We start from the raw sequence: 19,825 nt of genomic DNA on the forward strand, positions 1-19,825 counted from the left end.
TGGTCTAGCTATTATAGCCTCGATCACATATTTACTTATTTCCTCCAGAATATACGTTTCTGAAACTACAATTACATACTTTTTGTAAGTACCAATGAATAGACTGTTTGATATTTTAAAACATTCATGCTATTGTTTGTTTAATTTAAAAAGTTTACCTCTGCTGAGTATTTGTTGCTCTTTAAATAACAGTCTTTACTGTGACTGAGGCAAAATCCATGTGTGTGCGAAACCAAAATGGCGGAACACAGTGGACAATACGATGCAGCTAACACTGGAAAACGGAGCCAAAATCAGCTCCAAATGGCCCCCAAGAGTCTGGGAAACCGCCACAGGCATGTCCAAAAATCCATCAAGAATCAGGATTCCGGCGAGGGGGTGGAATTGGCGGAATCACCTGAGAATGAGCAGCTGAGATTCCCAACGACTTCCAAAGCGGTGGAAGGCCTCTTGACTTTCCTGATTCTGTTCCTAGCCTGCCTCGCTGCGTTCAGCTCCAGACTCTTCGCCGTCATTCGCTTCGAGAGCATTATCCATGAGTTTGATCCTTGGTGAGAATTGTTCTTTGAAACCTATTGTCGTTGCTTTCATCCCTAAACCTTCTAACATGCCTATGGGCATGGCCTAGTGGCCTATAACTTTATAAGTAATTTAACAAAATAGATTAGGCCTAGGGCTTACACGTTGCACATGTACATGATGTAGCCTATGTATTTTCATCTGTTACGACTTACTAAATGAAAATGTACAAGGCTAATTTTTATGAAAAGGATTGCGGTAGTTGCTAGCCAGTGAATTTGAATGCAACCAGTGTGTGACTCAGATTTTTCCCAGCTATTTTAGCAGCACTTGCATTTGCAAAGACCTCCAACCACAAATCAGAAAAGAACTTGCCTAGGCCTACAGGTACATGCATCAGGCATGCCAGGGACAGGCTGATCAAAATTAATAGAGGGCCTGCGTGGAGCGACCTCACAGTCACAGAGGACAGGTTTTTGTTCCTGTGTGATATGCTTGAGTAGATGCCATAGTACATGTACTTCATTGTCCTCAAAATCTATATTGTCAAGATACGTCCTCTGTGAGGGTACCGGGTGCTCCATGCTGGCCCTGCCCTCTATAGCAGTATGGGGCAGTGTGGACATCCGGGATTCTTGCAAAATGGCAGGTACTGCACCGGTGAAAACAGGAACCATGGCGACGTATGCACGCACCAACCAGTCCAAGGATCGGATTACGTAATCTTTTCGTTGATCAGTACATACATGTACGCGCGCTTGTTGCAGTTGTTTTCATCGGCGCAGTGTGGTTGCTAGTTGCTACCCGCAATTTTGTAAAACTCCCGGATGTCCGCGCTGCCCCATTGTAGCTTCATCATCACTGCTTCCCCAAGTTTTCCCCATCCCAGTCCCCAGTTTATATTTGTTCTTAAATCAAAATACCACCTTTTTGAACCTTGCAGATTGCTCCATGTCAAAAAAAGTGGTCTTGTGTCTTTCTCTGTGCTACCGCAGTCCAGTACTGTCGTGTACAAATTCAATGTAAGGTCTACATGTACACACACAATGACATGTTGGTCATGTTGGTCATTCGTGTTGTTAACTCTGTCATGTAGTAGTGTGAACCATGTCTGACCTCTAGCTTTTTTCCCTGATGGCATCTGCCAGTGTACTTCAAATATCTTGGAAGGGCCTCCCTGCTGAAAAATTGGACATAGTAAATAAGTATCAATTTTGATTTGCCTAATACGTTACAGGTAGTTGTGACATAAGGCATGTAACTAGGAAAAATTAGGCAGTACACATGTAGATACTTGAGAGTAAACTACCCTATCTCAGTGCCGATTGTTTTGCTGTAGGGTAGGCCTAGTAGTACTGGGATGACACTGAACATGCAAAGTGAGTGTTTGTGGAACTTCAATTTTTACTGCGACAAATCTGTCTAGTTTCGTGCTGTTGTCATTGTGACTTTTGGAATGTGAAAAGACAGTCAGTGCAATCTAGTGCAATTTTGGCCTTTTTTTCCCTTTTTGAAAAGTCTTCCTGAGCCAATGGGATAGAAGTGGCAATTTATCCTATCAGGGGTCAACTGAATAGTAAGTTCTGTAATCTTAGAGTACCGTACTATGTGGTTTTTGTGGCCCACTATCAGACAAAAAAATGCAGGACTGGGTCATGGCTAAAAAAAATTATTCCAAGTCACCATCCACATCAACACAGACCAAACCAGTCAACTTTTTTTTAATACAGTGAAAAAAACAATCAGAGACACACTCAAACATCATGTGTATGTGTAAATTTGAGTGAAGTAGCAAATACCGGTATGCTGGATGGGGAAAATGTATGCTTCAATGAAAATGGACTTACAGTGTAACCTACAGCATAGAACCCTGACTCCAAATGCAGACTATGCAAGTGTTGAAGTATTCTAGAAGTCGAGTACACCCTGGGAACTATTGGGCCCTTTGGGGAGGCAGAACGATGAGCCTCATAGTTCTAGGGGTTCCCTTCGCACTAATTTTTGAAGCTATAATAAAAGCTTCCTGAAACTGCATCAGAAGTTTTGCTGTGGCGTGAGTGTGCCATCTGTGTGACAAGAATGACGTAAAGGCTTGCAGCTATCAGAGAAAAGCAACGGGGACAATTTTTGTTGAACACATGACCTTGATTTTTACTCCCCATAAAGAAAAAGCCTGAAAACATTCCTCATTTCTACCAGTTCTTCATCTGGTTAGAATCTGGTCTGAAAAAAGTGAGATTTCAACCCACGGGTCTCCAACGTACAGGTATTATAGTCTCCTGGTTTCCACTTGACTGAGCAAACCATTTGATTTTTGGAAGAGGGAAATCAATAATTTTGTAAACAGTGCAGTAAGGAAAAGGTTGAGGAGATCAAGACAGTTTTCATGTTTTTTTCATTTTTTGTGTATGTGTACCAACATACACAACATGTTAGCAAAATGAAACACTCACCCTTATGATGGTAAACCACATACATGTACTCGTACCGTACACTGCAGATATATTTACTTTATGTGCATGTATTTTAATTCTTTCTTTTCATTTATCAAGAGTTCCTTGACAGTCATGCATGTGTAGGTACTGTAGCCCAGAGGCTTGGGGAACCAGGAGAGAGAGAACCCTGAAAATATATTCCCGAGAGTAAAAATTACAGGGACCGAAACCCAATTCATAATGCTGAAGTGGGTGGGATTCGAACAGGATAGGAGGCAAGGAAGATATCAACCCTGGCCACTCAGTTGTCATGGCACAGTTGACATTTCATGTACTTGTTCAGTTATTCAACCCAACAGCGAACAATGAACGTCGCAGGCTAAGGCAGGCTAACAATTAACAATCTGTTATTTTAGTCTCTGTAATTTGTGCTTTCACTCACATAAGTCAAGGATGAGATCCCTTTGTACAGAGCTGATCAGTTTGGAAATTATGCATTTGCATGTATGCCATCAGGTTTGAGGACTGTTAACTTTAAATTAAGGATAATTTAACATTAAACTGAAATTTATATCATACAGTAATTGCATACAAATATTTTTAAAGTGCCAGTCATTGTTAATTATTCTTAATTGTGACCGTTTTAATCGTCTTGTATTGTTTATTAGTTTTTGTGAGTACAACAATACAATTTCCAGTGATTTGTTTGGTTTTTGTGGGTCAAGAAAGTGATCACGATCGTAAATGTAAAACACCTCATTTACTGTGTGACAGTAACAAGGAAGACATCAAATATCTATGTTCTTATCAGATTTTTACATGAGAGCATGTAACTTGAGGCATTAATACATTAGTGTACATCATGTGACTGTGCTCAAACATTTACATTTATTCGTATTTACAAATGCACCAGCTGCATAGATTGTACATGTTGATCTGAAATGATTGACATTGACAAGGAGGTGATTATCGTTGAAATGACGTATGTGCATGGGGGCGTTTAGTTATTCAACGTTCAAAGTTTGATAAAAACTATTGAGACGTTGCACTGGATTTTTATCCTGCTGCTTCTTGGTGGATTTTTTCTTGTCCCATGCCCATGGTCGCCCCCCTCTAAAAAAAAGCAAGTGAACCATAGTGCACATGTTGCAGCTAATGAACTGTGACTTTCTGCCGTTTTCATCTGGCTAGGATTGCATGTGACACAAACAAGGACAGCAGGAGACCATTCTGAACAGGGCAAAGTCAGCAAAATCATTCCTATTATTTCATGCAGTGAACTTTGACAAAGCAAAACGAACGTGGTACTTCTCATGTAATATATATTTTTTGGGGGGGTGTAGTAAAAATGGTATTTTTCAAGGAAATTGCTGTAATACATGTACCCTGCGGGCATATTTTTTACCAAAGCCCCATCTACATGCAGCAGCCTTGCCTATCATTGGTTATGGATACTTAACCGGGTAATAATAATATTGTACAGAAGTTTTAAAGAAGTAATATTTTCACAGAGAGTATTGCATAGCATATCCTGGCAGACTTGACAATGTTTATTCTCAACAATGGGTATCTGTGATGCAGATGTACATATACATATATGCTGCAAAACAAGGGACATTTGGCAATGTGCTGCGTTGTACCGTGTGAAAGATTGTGATGAAGTCGCAGATGACCCTTACGACAGACACTTGGCGCCAAATATCACAGATATGTGTTTTCATCATTCGTACAAAAGGGCCTAATTTTGTGATGACCTCTTAAACATGTTAAATTGGTCTCCATATGTGTACATACCTACCGTATATCAGTGTAGCAAATATCACTCTATGCTCGGGCCTCACGGTGTTGCAAAAATGAGGTTATGAGAAGAAAAACGGCATCATACAAATCCCGAGCAAGTGACTCTGAACATTCAGCAGTCAGCATTGTAAGAAGCAGTTGAGATTTTCAGTCAAAAAAAAGCCCACCACTCCTGGAGCCTGTACTGTGTGAAAGAAAAGTGTCCACGAGTGGTTAAACTGGGATATTCAAACGTATGGCCAAAATCTTCAGTCATACAAGGAAAGTTTCAATGTACACTCTATGATTCTGGTTATTAAACCTGTAGACAAATTCACTGTTTGCATCTGTGTGTGTACTACTGGACAGGTTGTTGACTTTTTGTCCTCTGTTGTATAGCTTTGCTTCCATTTTTCACATTCAGTTTCGGGTCACAATTTCACAGTGTCACGTTCAGGTACATCCTGATGTATATAAAGTTAACCATTCAAGCAGCTACATGGACATGTATACAGATACATGTATGGGCTTTTCAAATTTCAGTGGCTGGGCAAATCATTCCCCCCCCCTGCCACAGATCCTCATCTTAATCCCATCCCCATCCCAATCTCATCAATCCCATCCCCCCTCAGTGTCCGATACCAATTTATGCCACTGCTTCTAACCGTCAGGACCGTCAAACTGTTGTCATCATGTGAACTTGCCCCACGCTGTGAAGCCTGGGTCTCGTAACTTTCACAGTATGTAAAATTGCCGACTACTTAAGTTCCCTGGCCAATATGAAACTTTGCATGAAATCTACCGTTACACATACTGTACTCCAGCTCATTCTCTCAGGATAACTTTTCTTTAACAGAGTAGATGTTGCTGAGAGGTGTGGTTAAAAAGTGTTTGAGTCAGTACTTTCCCTGTTGGGGAAAGCTTTTATACATCCTTTTCAAAGAGAAGCACATTGACTGTGACATTTTTCACACCATTTCCTTTGTCCTTGGGGAATAGAAAAGTGCCAGCTTCTGATTGTTCAATTCCAGTAAAACAACTGCAAAGTGCCACAAAAAAGCAAGACTCCACTGGGTACGCCCCTCGAATGATTCCTCCGTGGCTCCTCCCACTATCCATTGCTTCACTACTTCAGCACTAAGAAGGCAAGAATGTCTCAGACCACATAGGCAAGAAAGCTGTAGCCTTTGGAGCGCAAATGGGAATAATTCACAGAATGATACATTCCATGCAAAGGAAGATCCTACCGAAGCAAAGACGGATGGGCCTTCTCTGGGGAGCTATTGGTAACTCTTGTTCCAATTTGTTTAAGACCTTGCTGATATTTGCCAATAAAAGATTGGATACATCCAATCTCACCAAAGCCCACACAGGGATCATCCCCAGCCTGTAGTAATAGTTGATTTAAGGCAGAACTAATGTTCCAAAAGTGTGTCAACAAAGGGGAGTCCATGGGTCTCAAGAATCATACTGTTATTTTAGTTTTTATGCCCCTTTTTTTTTTGGAAAAATAAGCTGTCAACTGAAGAAATGTTGACTTAAGAAATGGCTTTTTGATAGGGTGAGATGTTCAAGCAAAACAGCAATGCTTTCTTGGTCTAGGCTTCGGGTTGGTCACTTAAGTAGATTTCCTATATAATAGTCAAACATTCTTTCAGTTTTTCTTCAAGCGTATCAATCTCCCAATTGCGTGAATATGATTTTACACACACCCAAGGGGGTTAGAGTTAGTTAATTGATTACATTTACTGTATTGCACATGTACTTTGATGCCATCTGGACGCTTGGTAGAATTTTCCAAATAAATGGAGTTGTTTGGCGCTCACACCTGAATTGGCAAAAGATAACGTACCGGTACTCCAATTTCTGACAATAATGAGAAGCTTTGTCCTAATTAAATGTGTCTTCAAGAAGGGGGTCAGGGCCCATTTAAGCTTCATGGGCTCTCTCTTCCTTTGTCATGCTGTTGTACAATGTACATGCATCTGTACCATGCATGCACGTATTACTTCTAGGATGTATTCTAGACTTCAACTACATTTGTGTACATTAAATATGCATGTACATGTATTAGTGCTTAAACATAGAGCTACCGTAGTATGTAGGGCATCTCTTTAGGACTACACGTATCCATTACTGCAGTCCGTCAGTTGTATCCCCCCCCCCGACTTAAAGTTGGCTTTTGATGCCAGAAAATATTCATTAAAAAAATCAGTTCCTGGTTAAGGGAAATTGTCAGTTGCTGAGCAAGTGAGTCTAATTCCTACAAAGTACAAGTGAATTGGAGTTAACTTGTCAGGCCAGACAGGCTCTGTAAGTCACTTTATAGTGGGTATGATTTGATCCGCATCTTTGCATCTTGCACTCAAATTGGTTGACATTTTATTACCCTCGTTGGTTGCAATGTGAATATTGCACTCATCTGTGGGTACATTTGAATTTCAATGTGTAACTCTAAACATACTGAATGATTTGAGCAGGTGCATCTGTAGTGTAAATGTACTGCAACTTTAAAGTTGGTCTACGGTGCATGCCGAGTTGCGTGCATTGGTACACATGCATGTACCAGTCCATCCTACGGTACATGTACGTAATGTCTTTTACCAGGCGTGCAGTGTGTCTAGTATGCTTCTTTTTTCCAATAAATATCAATTTACGCATTAATGTGAAAGCTTCACTGTGAACCTCAACCAGGATCGCCATTAGAGATTGAATTCCCACTTCCATATCCAGAAGTTAACGCATGTCGTCCATCACCAATTGCCGAACTTGTCAGATCTACATTGTACAACCGATGAGTGCTCGTACCCAGCTTCTCCTCCCGGCTGTGTTTTTAAAGGGACTTGTCAGCTGATAAAAACTGAAATTAAAGCCACTTAACGGCAATTGTCACAGAATCGTGCATGTACGGGTATTCCTACCCACGCTCACCAAGACTGTTTTTTTTTTAAGAGCGTGCAGTTGATGCATACCGGTAGGTTCTCTACGGATACTAGGTGCAAAACAGAGCGGCCCTTGTGGTCTTGAATCTGGAGTCAGAGCAAGATCTGCGGATGATTTATAGGCTGGAGGAACAGGGGTAACAGATGTAGTTGATATCCATAAGGTATCAAGGACATGTGTCAAGGACATTGATCTTAGATAAGCATACACTGTATGGGTAAGTCCAGAAATGGGGGGCCAAACGTCTGACATTTTTGTGTCCCTGTGACATCTGACCTTTGTTATTTGACACGGAAATATCACCGGAATTGATTTCAAACAAATAATATTTGTTTGGTAGGTAATTTGCATTAATCCATTTGTGTCCTTCCTCCATGATTAACCCTAACTGCCAAGCATATTGTTTGGCTTACAGTACTCAGTACTGCAAAATACTAAGTAGTAGCCTGAGCCTGAAGGACCTAGCGCTACAAATTACTACTTCTGGCTAGGTTACTTCCATTGTTACTAGTACAGAGATCAATAAAGCCATGCATTCATAGTGCCACAGCACTGTATGGTACATTGTCTTTTCTATTTTATTTTATGGCTTCAGAGAACAATAAGGTCATGTCCTCTTACAAGCGACAGGACTGAATACTACATTTTACTACAAGTAGTAATTTGTGGTATACATAGGGTTAGGGTTAATTTATCACTCTTGGAAATTAGAAAATGTGTTCTGAACTTACAAAATCATACCCCTGGTATGTATCGTCAGATGTGACCGGGACACGGAAAAAAAAATGGACCCCTAATTCCTAGAATTATCCTTATGATACATGTACTTGTGCTATACAGTGCTGTATCCTCAATATACCAAACTGTACATGTACATTTTGATTAAAACCTATGCACAAGTATGGTACATGTACATGTAGCATTACCGGTTTTTGTTCTCCAACGTACATTTTTATCCAAGATTTTCACGCACTTAACACTGAACCTATTCTTGTACTGCTTGGATCTTTTGTGAATGTACATGTGTCCAGTACATAAAAGAACCTGTAGATATGTATCATGTGCATACATTTAAATGTTGCAGTACATGTATCATGTATGTACGTGTGCATGCGTGCGTAACGAATCACCTGTATCACTATTCTTGGTAATGCAGGGCTGTCATCTCTCACACTGAGTGTGAGGCTCACGTGTTTCAGGTTATTCTCACCTTCTTATGACCATGTGGGAAGTCTCACACTTAAAAAACAAAAATTTCAACTGAAACAATGAAAAACAAGTGCCTGTAATGCACTCAACACAATCCTGTGCGTTAACACCCCCCTGTAAGTAAATGGCCCCCGTTATGTTTGGTCATTACTGAAGACGTTTTTGTCCGGTGAGGAATGCACGATTCTCATCAACTGTCAGTGCTCGACAAATCTCCCCAAAACATGGTTCCTCCCCTCTCCCCGAACAACTGCTTTCATGAAAGTGGTTGCCCAGGGTTTCAGCTTGGTAGCCCAGATTAAACCTCGCTCGCTCGTGTCAATTTGCAGTCAACATTGAAACAGTGTCCAACTACTAAATGCATGTACTCTGCTGCACTCAAACAGAAAAGATTTGACATCGTGTCTGGCTGACACAGGGTAAACTGTCGCTAAAAATATGGGTCAATCATTTCTTGTACTTATTGTACATGTGCGGATGAATACACCTATATTAAGAATGGGGGGCATTCTTCGAGTGGTTTCTCAATTTTTTAGAACACACAAATAAAACCTTAACAAAGATAAAAATTATGAATGTTCACAAGATTCTAATAAAATTGTGATGTGTACAGATATCAGAAAATATGCAATGGAGACAGGTGCGCAAATGCAAAACAAAATCCGACCAAAAAAACAGTCGGCAAAAACCCACACACATAAAGTTGCTATGGTGATAATTCATTAAACACTCAGCTGTTGCACATTCTCGCCACACACAAATCACAGACTGGAATAAGCCATTTGCGAGTTGAATTTGACTAAAATCTGGCTTATTCTCACACTCAGTCCTCAATCTTCACAAGCCTTTAATGTGTAATGGATCTATGCAAGTAGAACATACAAAGCTCTGCCTCCAAAGTCATGCCTCCAAAGCCATGCCTCCAAAGCCATGCCTCCAAAGCCACGCCTCCAAAGCCCTGCCTCCAAAGCCATGCCTCCAAAGCCATGCCTCCAAAGCCACGCCTCTATCCGTAATCACTAATGCGCACCCAAGAAACCCAAGTCCAAATTCATGGAAGGAATTGTGCACAGTGCACAACAGAAAACATAGGGGGGGGGAAACCTTCACTTCTAGTTCTGCTTAAAGAATGTTTGCACGTTAATTTCTTTTGTAACTTCTTGTGGAGAGATGCTGTCGATAGATTTGACTATCTGTTTCCACTTTTGTTTTACTTTTTGCAGGTTCAATTATCGCTCCACTCATCACCTTGTGTCTCATGGATTCTACAACTTCCTCAACTGGTTCGATGAAAGGGCTTGGTATCCACTGGGCAGGATTGTTGGAGGCACTGTAAGTCACCCAGCAGAAGTGCTCTATGGGAAAAGCTTACTCTTTTGGATAGCTGAGCCAAATTTCATGGCTTTGCTAAAATCACAGAACTTTGCCTTCTCGAATATGATCAACGTACAATGCTTACAGTACCAGCACAAGTGGGCTCAGAAGATTTAGTTAGAGGATTTATGCATACACATGATCTAAACTTCCTTGCTACCTGCGACATACAGCACACTACATGTAACTGTCTGCATGGAATTACATGTAGTTGCTGTAGGTAGTGGCAAATTTTCACTAACGGTAAGCAGAGCCATTAAATTGGGCCCAGGTCAAAAATAAGTTTGAAACATTGATAAAGTACATCTTCCCCTTATAACTTGACGTTTTGGAAACTTACTTTCCTTTGCAAAATTACGTGCATGCATCGCACGTGAACTTGTCATGTACACCAAAAAAGGGTCCTTGATGTGACATGGGTAGATTGAATCAGAGAAGTTGCCTGTTGATGTGTTAAGTCTGCCAAAGGTCTAGCTTTCACAGTTATACCCAAATCATACAAAGTATGTGTACATGAACTTGTAGGGTTTCTCCTTCATGGGGAATTAGATAATTTCAACAACTCTTTTCTTTTTTTTCTTTTTTTTTCACAAGGCCACACTTGAGTATACAGTGTTAAATACATGTCGGGCAGGGCAAATCCAAAATTAAACTCTTTTCTTGAAAAGAGAGAGCTCTGCAAGTGGTTTAGAGATAGAGAAAATGCATGTACTGGGTGTTTGCAGTCCAAATCTTTTAGCGAACCTGTTAGCATTTCAATTTTGCTATCGTGTAGTGTTTCAAAGTTAAAGCATCATCCCCCACACTTTGAAAGCCATGCCGCTATTCCAAGCTTTACCTAGAAGAGGTTGTGGTACGGCACCTCAGTTTTCTGCTGTAAATTGCACATGCAGAAGAAACTGATTCAACTGGCTGCGACTGATAATAGACCCTTTTTGCGGTAGCCATCTTGCAGGGCTGTTCTTTTGTTCCACAGGGAAACCTCCCATGTGCCTACCCTGTGGAACAAAAGCACTGTCCTGCAAGATGGTAGCCATGCATACCCTCTGTACGACACATCAGTGGGAAAGAGCTGCATCCATAAGCCAGTGGCTTCCACAGTTGCGTGCGTCTTTCTCAGCCTTAGCCCTGACATCAGACGCTGCCTTCATACATGTCATCTCTCTGTTTCCATTGGCTACAGGTTTACCCGGGGCTGATGGTTACATCCGGTGCCATCCACTGGTTGGCCCATCTGCTTCACATACCAGTGCACATAAGAGACGTGTGCGTGTTTCTAGCTCCTCTCTTCAGGTACTAGTACTTGTGTCATTGACCAACTCCTGAGTTTAATTTCCACCTCTGCTGCCCGGGTTTGAATCCCGGCCCAGTCCACATGTGGATTGGGTTTTGCAGTCCCTCCCTGATTCCATGGGTTTTACCCAGAATATTCCTCTGGGGTTTTCCTCCCACCTCTAAAACTGCAACTGCTCGTCACTGTCTCCTCTCTACAGGTTTCTTCAGGCTTGCGAGCTACAGTGCCTAGGGCACATTTGAGGAATCCTTGTGTCATTACCAGAAATATAATAATAATAATAACGTGTACATGCAAACTATGTGCACAGTATAACAGCTTTTATGAAGATTAACTTGTAACTCTTTTAAGGTTCGGAGTTTAGTTCAGAGTTTATGGCAGAATGGAAGATCTGGAGTAAAGTACACGTAGTGAGAAGATTCAAAAGTGATTGTCCATACTTGAATTGCATGTAAATACTCAAAAATGAACTAAGAAACACAAGGGATCTGAATGTGATGTCCTCAGATTATTTCCATTCCAATGCCCCTATTCGGGGTTGAGAGGACATCAGACCCAGGTTTCTAATGATTAACCCTAACAGTCCTCAATCCTTCACCTGTTGGAGGACTGAGGACTGTCAGGGTTAATGGACTTTTGAGTTTTTAATTCAACTGTGGGTGATGTGAAAACTGATCAACGGGAGAAAAATCCGATTCAGACCATATGTGACAACTGCACAGAACCCAACGGTAAAAGGCCGACAACTCTGCAGACAGGCCACCTCTGTCCTTTACATCCAGACGGCTGTAAATGCAGAAACTCACGCATGGTAGTGTTGTCGTTGTGGCTGAGTGATAAACCCAATGAGTAGAACTTGAGTGTCATGGTGGACGGATGAATCCATTTTGAATGAACCTTTCTGATATTCTCATTGCATCATGGGATTGAATGGCTTCCATGTGCTGTACCTGCTTTAATACAGGTAATTTTAAAAATCAAAACTTATTTTTTTTTGTTCCTCAGCAGAAAAAAAAAAATGAAAACTGCCTTCACTTTGTTTCTAAAAGGGCTCTAGTCAAAACACGCATTTACAAGAAAAAAATGAATGTGATTGGTCAATGTTGGATGAATGAGCTTAAAGTCCTGTTTCTGATAAGCCAGGGTTAGCTTTTTGACATCAACAGCCATGTTGATGTCTGCCAGAGGGATTTCCTCTCTCATGGATAAATCATAAATTTTGTACGTTTTTAAATTGTTTTTGTAATTTTTTATTTTAATAACTATTCCGGACCAAGTAGAAAAGGTTGATTAGCAATGATGGAGAATGAATGATTACTGAATGTTCATCACATCTCCCACTGTTTCATCTGTCCAATTGCCTGAAGAGGTCCATTCACATGGACAGGATATGGTTCAGTACCGGTACATCTGTACAGCCGAGTTAATCATTAAATTGTCACTGATGAATTCAGGAAAACAGCTTTCTGTGTCTATTTGTTGGCGACTCTGAGCGTGAAGTACAAATGGGTTCTGTAGGTAGCCTAGCAACGAGAACAGAGGAAATATGCTGCATTCTCTGTGTGGTTCACATGCCGCGTGCCGTCACTAACAAGAACCAATGCACAGATACACTAGCGAGGAAAAAAGCTGTATCCAAATTGGTCTTCTTAGGGATACCGCTTCAGGTTCTTGCAGGTGAAGGTGCCATATGTGTGCAATGGCTACATGTAGAGGTATTTTACATGCACTCACATGTACTTTGCCAAATTTCCATTACACACTGAGAATTAAGTGCATTTTCCTGGAAGGCTTTTTCTTGGATATTGACAGCAATATCTGCAATTTTTGCCATTAATAGGCAGGGCATACATGTACCATGTACATGTACAAAGACTGATTCCATATTAAAATAGTTGCAAATTGTATTATGATAATCGTATCTCAGTAAAGGGGCACCGGATACAGATGATCACTGAGCCGTTACTGATGGAAGTTGAGAATAAGTTGATGCCATTTGCAACATATGCGCGGTAAAGAACTGGTACACGTATGTATTGAAGGCTTTTGCTCACACCACTGTCGTTGATCTCTTTGAATACGGGCGTTTCACTATAGTGCGCCCCCAAGAGTTTGAAACGTGTTGGCCAATCACAATGCGCGAAATCTGTCGACCTGTTTTGAAAAAGTTTGTTTTCTAGCTCTCTAGTTACTTTTCCTTTTTTTGATGTCTTTCAGAAGAAATAAAAGATTTTGTTGTTGTTAAAATCAAGTTTCAGCTTCGGCATCCCTATTCTTTTAGATTTCTTGCGACTCCTCCCTTTTTGATCCCTTTGAAAATAAGTTTTGTTAGCGAGTTCCCCAAGTGTTATGCTTTCTTTGAGTCTCTTCTTTATTTTTTTTATTTGAATTGTGCCATTTTTTCCCCGTTACAGAGGCGCGCTATTGTGAATCACCCGTATTGTGCACTTTTGACAAGAAGGATTTGTTTCAACTTGACATTTCAAACTCCGTACTCTGTCCATCATCAGAAGAAACAGCTTGTTCCTCTCAGAACTACACAACTCAAAACAAAGAGTACCAGTAACATCCATTGTGTTACTGCAAACGTCCCATATTTTGTTCATGTCCTGCATGTAAACATACCAGTCTCATTTATACGTACACGTATATGTAATTTGCATGTACAATGCACATGTAGTGACATATCAATCATTCAGGGTGCATTAGCTTTGGCCTATTCATAATACAGCAGTTACTGCAGTTACCACTTTGCCTCGTTTGCCAGACATTGTCAAGCGGGAAGAAAATGTCACCTACAGACCTGTTTACGAATTCAAAACGTACTTTTGATGGCTGTTTGTCGGTTTTGTTCAAGTGCCTACATGTACAGGGTAGTATAAACATATGAGAAGTCTTTCAGACTTCAGCCAATGCAACCTGTGCAGCCCTTAACGTGAATGTGTAAACTTTGTAAGAGTGCAAATAGCTGGAAAAAGAAAATTACAGAGACACTTGTGAAGGATTGTATGTGTAGTTTTGACAAAGGAAAAGACCCTGCCCAGCCACTGCATTGCGTGTGAAGCTGTGTTCGCATTGACCTGTTTTTGTTAAACATTACTGCTGTCAATCTGACAAAATTTCATCCAGCCTGGACCTCTGGTATGTGTGTGTGCTTGTACGGTACTTTATAAATTGTCAATTGTTGAACATTAGTTGTCGGTTTTCCCCTCGACAGAAGTACCGTAAGTTTTACAGGGCCAGCTCGGTCGCAGAAGAATTACTTTGTCAGTTTTAAGTCACCGAAAAATCCCGTGTGAACAGCTGCTAGAAAGCAAAACTTACATGCACATGTGCATTGTGACCACTTGATTGTCATCGAGGTCACCGGGCCAGTGCATGAGTGCGGCAATTTGCTCTTTGAGGCTGCGAATATTTACAGAATCTGCTGGTATGTGTACATGTATGTGTCTTATTTTTGCACAGCATGACACATAAGTCTTGTTCACTGAGGGGAATGCTATTTATGGACATGTATGTGTGGTTTACCAGTTTTTTATCCACATAGTGAAATGTGGAAACATTTAACTGGTAAGCTTGCATGAAATAGGGTTGACCATAGAACCAGCGTGGTCTTTGCTACCTCTTTGGAACCTTACAGTCTGGATTTTTAGAAATAATATCTGGTGACAGATGAGAAGGCCAATCAGTGCAGAAGAGTAACAGGCCTTGAGTCGTTGAAGTGTGAAAGCCCAGAGGAGTAACTGAAATGGAATGTGATCACTTGCTGTAACATTTCATTATTTTAAGCCCAGTCATTTTAGTGTAAATGTGGCTTAAATTGGCTCAAACTGTGGCTTCTGTCATAAATATCTGATCTGTAAACTGTACACGTACTTATTTAAAACAACTATTTTCAGTAGAAGGGGCCAATTTCATAGAGCTGCTTAAGCACAAAATTTGCTTAAGCACAAAAAACCTTGCTTAAAAAACCAAAGGTTACCAGCTCAAACTCTATGTGATTGTCATGCTAACCAAAAGACAGGTGAATATCATTCCAAAACAATATACATTACAAGAAGTTTTGGCTGGCAACCTGATTTGTCAAGCAAGGTTTTTTCACGCTTTGTGCTTAAGCAGCTCTGTGAAATTGGCCCCTGATGTGAGTGGGAAGCTTATCATGTTTCATTCATTGAGTGCTCCTGTTCTCATTAAAGTAAGAACCCGTTGAGATATTGTGGACTTGTTTTGTCTAATTCTGTTTGCAGTGGGTTAACTGCACTGGCTGCCTATGGGCTCACCAAGGAGCTGTGGAATCCAGGAGCCGGTCTTCTAGCAGCTTGCTTCATTGCTATTGGTAAGGGACCCCTCCCAGACCACCCCCCACTTCTAGCCCACTTGCACGCCCCAATGCAGAAAGGGATTACTGTGGAGTGTACATGGACACGAACAGAATCTTGTATTGGTTGCCGGAACATGCATGTGTTCAACAGTTCATTGAATGCTTTGAAGGGTGAGGAAGTCATGTCCACCTGCAGGACATTGCTTCCTTGCCCTCCAGATTGATACCTGGCATCCAGGGTGAAGCTGTGTGTCCAAGGAGTAAACAGAGGTGAGTCAGAGTAAACAGAGATGAGTCAGGGTAACCAGAGGTGAGTCAGAGTAAACAGAGGTGAGTCAGGGTAAACAGAGGTGAGTCAGAGTAAACAGATGAGTCAGAGTAAACAGAGGTGAGTCAGGGTAAACAGAGGTGAGTCAGAGTAAACAGAGGTGAGTCAGAGTAAACAGAGGTGAGTCAGGGTAAACAGAGGTGAGTCAGAGTAAACAGAGGTGAGTCAGAGTAAACAGGTGAGTCAGAGTAAACAGAGGTGAGTCAGGGTAAACAGAGGTGAGTCAGAGTAAACAGAGGTGAGTCAGAGTAAACAGAGGTGAGTCAGAGTAAACAGAGGTGAGTCAGAGTAAACAGAGGTGATTCAACAGCTGTGCTGTGATATACCTGTCAGCCAGTGCTCCACTTCAGTCTCGCATCTCTCCTGAGGACGATCAGAGCATTCTGGTCGAGTGGTCGAGTTCACACTCGCCAGTTCTTCTCAGAACCACCACTGTCATAGAAGAGATCGATTCCACATGGTGTACCCACCAAAATCTCAGTCCAGACCCCACCATGCAAAGTTTCAAATTTAAATCGTGCTGTGATATCATGCCACCAAGTAAAAAAAAAAGATGAAAAGTTACAGTGCGCCAGACTCAGAATAGTGAATTTATCTTCAACTCGTGCGCGTGTGCCTGTGAAAAACTTCTGAGTCCTCTTTGTGCATATTTACACTATGCTTTAGGTATGCATTTCCCCGAGCTGTCTAATCCAAGAGCCCTGCTTAGCTAGTGAATGAGCTTGCTGGCCACTATCAGCTGCTTTTACAACACGGGCAAGAACAAGTTGAGCTTGTTGGTCCATTAATTTGCCCCCCCCCCCAATCTCCAGAAGCAATCATCCACTTATGTCTCTGCACACTGACCCCTGACAGGCTTCTCCTCTCCCCATCCAGCAAAACAGCATGAATAGAGTATTGCATTTCCCAACAACAGGTCTCGCTTTCTGAGACAGCAGGCATCAACTTTCCCAGCCTGACAGTCAAGTTGGCATTCGCCCTGCCAATTCCTGTCTCAAGCGGCTGCGGCACAGCGATCAGAGATCGTGCATACATGTACCAGCATGTACATTTGACATTTCCAACAATGATTGTGTTGCAAGCTTTTACATCTTGTTTATCCATTGGGCACATTAGATGTGCATCTTTGACCTGTATATGCTCAGTGAACCTCTGTCTCTAGGAGCTCTTTTCTGCACCACCTTGCAGTTCATTAGGGGCTGTTTTATACATTTGGTTTGTTGGGGACTGGTGTACGTTGTATTTCTCGTCAGAGTTAACCCTGAAATCCCTTTTTAACTGCTACTATAAGATAAAGGTTGATTAAATACAGCAGATTTCATGGGTTCATTTCTTAGAGCTCATTTTATATGTATAGTAAATATAATGTATCCAACTTGAAGATGACTGAACTCTCTTCTCTTTTAATTATTCAGATTAAAAAAGTCACAGTGATATAATATACAGTTCTTTGTATGCTGCTACATGCCTAGTCTTTGTTGTACACACGGCCGGTATATGTACATGTCCACTGCTTCAAACAATGAGTTTTATTTATTAATTAGAGTAGACGCCATAACTACATTGGCACCGCACTCAGACGCACATTCTTCAGCTCGACGTGCGCATGCATTTGGCAAATCAGAAGAAGGCGCATGTAATGTGTGTCTACCACCTGTCCACGAGCGTTGTGCCACCGCAGTGATAGAAGATTCTTGTGAATTCCATTCATTTTCTGCCAGAACTGCGCCAGTGTTTGCATTACCAGAAAATGTTCATGTTCATCAATATGCCGCTCAGCATTGGAGTTGCCATGATTTCTGATCATTTTAAAAGCAGTACTTACTGTCTTATTCAAGGGAAGGCCCATTTTCCTGTGTTTGTTAAGTACATCATGTACCTTGGTTTTTTTGTCCCAAATGTTCATTTATGCGTATTTGTTTCCTCATGCATACAGTGTATTTACCAAATGATAGACGTGTGTTTACATGTATTGGTTTGTATTGATTGCCTGTTGAGCTCAAGAAAAGTCCTCCGTTTTAAAAATCTCAAACAATAAAAAAATCATTTCTATTTAAACAACGTTTACTGTCTACAGGTAATTAATTCACAGTGCATGTTTGTTACATGTTTGCAACTCCTTAAAATTGAGTAACTTTTGAGGCTTCAATTTCAGTGACGTTCTTTGAGAAAGCCCAGAGTAAAATAAACCCGCATGCAGAGACAAAAATTCTACCTGCATGTACCCTCTACCTTTAAAAAAAAAAACCCCACTCATTCTGTTATTGATGAATAGGATGAAAACTATTTTACATTCCTTGTGGGTCACGTGTAATGAAAAGGTGCACACCTTTAAACATTACATACTGTCCACGCTTTTCTGGGAACTGAGCGTGCTCTTGCTATGATGTCAATCCAGGAATACACTGTTCTTTTTAGTGGTATGGTTTTTCTGTTAGAATTGTGGAAAACACTTCTGAGAAAGGGCTGTTCATCACTTTATCATACAACAAATGACAATTCCAGCATTTTTTGTGTGCACAGATCATTGCAATATTGAGGTTTTCCTCTAGGGATGGCATGACAGTTTTGCTCCTGAATATGGAAATACTCATTAAACTAAAATCAAAAAAGCACCAACTATTCTTTAAAGTAGAAAAACATTGAAACAAAAGTTTATTAAGACACAAAAGTGCATTTTGAAGGGTCGTATGAAGGAAAATGTTTTGCCTGGACCTTTCAACTGGAGCTTTTCTTCTTTCCTTTTTCTTCCAGTGCCAGGTTACATCTCGCGCTCGGTAGCCGGTTCCTATGACAACGAGGGTATCGCTATATTTGCTCTTCTCTTCACTTATTATTTGTGGGTAAGGACTTAATCAACCAGCGGCGGCATGTAATCATCCCTGGACGTATCGTGGGACTTGAAACGCTCCTATCAGATGTTGCGCACGCCGTTTGTAATCTGTGATCATTGTGCATCTATTTTTAGGGGCTGCTTTGCTCCAGAGAGTATTGCTCGCCATAACATTCTGTACCTGAATAATTTCAGTGTGAATCAGCCAAATTAGTTTTTCTTGCTCTGTAGGGTACAAAATATCCTGGCCAAAAGGTACGAGAGGCTTTTTATATCTTGTTTTGAAGTCAGAAATGTGAATGCCTACCATTGTATAATGACACAGGTGACAGATCAAATGGCAGTTGACTTGTAAAAAAAAACTGTGTTAACAGAAACTACCGGTTTTGTAAATAATAGTAACATTTCTAGTCCCAGTTTTGTTTACTTTGTTGAGAACCCAGGTGGCAATCAGTTTTCTGTGGTCAGTCATGAATGCATGTTTGAACAGTCCCACGAGGAGCTGTACATCATAAATAATGAAAGTGAATGAACAGCAATGTAAGGAGTGACATAACAGGAGTGGCTCTCCCCTCCCCTCCCACCAAGACAAATTGGCTCCTCCCCCTCCCCAGCTCTCCCGTCTGAAATGTAAAGATTGTAAGAAAGGAGCATTATTCAGAAAAACTGGCTTCACCAGCTCAGAGTAAATGGTGCCTTGTGATAATTTGCCTTTCCCGCCCGAGTCTATTTACGTTTTTTTTCCAACTCATTGATTCCTTTATCAGCTATTTCTATTTGAATACACCTG

The 19,825-nt window shown here is 41.0% G+C and overlaps 1 protein-coding gene across 1 annotated transcript in view; it reads left to right on the top strand.

Moving 5' to 3' along the window:
• Positions 1-203: 203 nt before the first annotated feature.
• stt3b (STT3 oligosaccharyltransferase complex catalytic subunit B) overlaps positions 204-19,825 on the top strand; it is a 40,732-nt gene continuing 21,110 nt past the window's right edge. The window contains exons 1-5 of the mRNA XM_022228934.2: positions 204-551; positions 10,109-10,217; positions 11,443-11,552; positions 15,801-15,889; positions 18,957-19,045. Of these exons, the coding sequence (XP_022084626.2) occupies positions 238-551; positions 10,109-10,217; positions 11,443-11,552; positions 15,801-15,889; positions 18,957-19,045 (711 nt within the window). The 5' untranslated portion in view covers positions 204-237. The remainder of the gene's footprint in view (positions 552-10,108; positions 10,218-11,442; positions 11,553-15,800; positions 15,890-18,956; positions 19,046-19,825) is intronic.

This window comes from Acanthaster planci, linkage group LG08 (genome assembly GCF_054643075.1).
Source record: "Acanthaster planci isolate LZ-2023a linkage group LG08, COTS_SCS, whole genome shotgun sequence".
In the NCBI taxonomy this organism is placed as follows: Eukaryota; Metazoa; Echinodermata; class Asteroidea; order Valvatida; family Acanthasteridae; genus Acanthaster; species Acanthaster planci.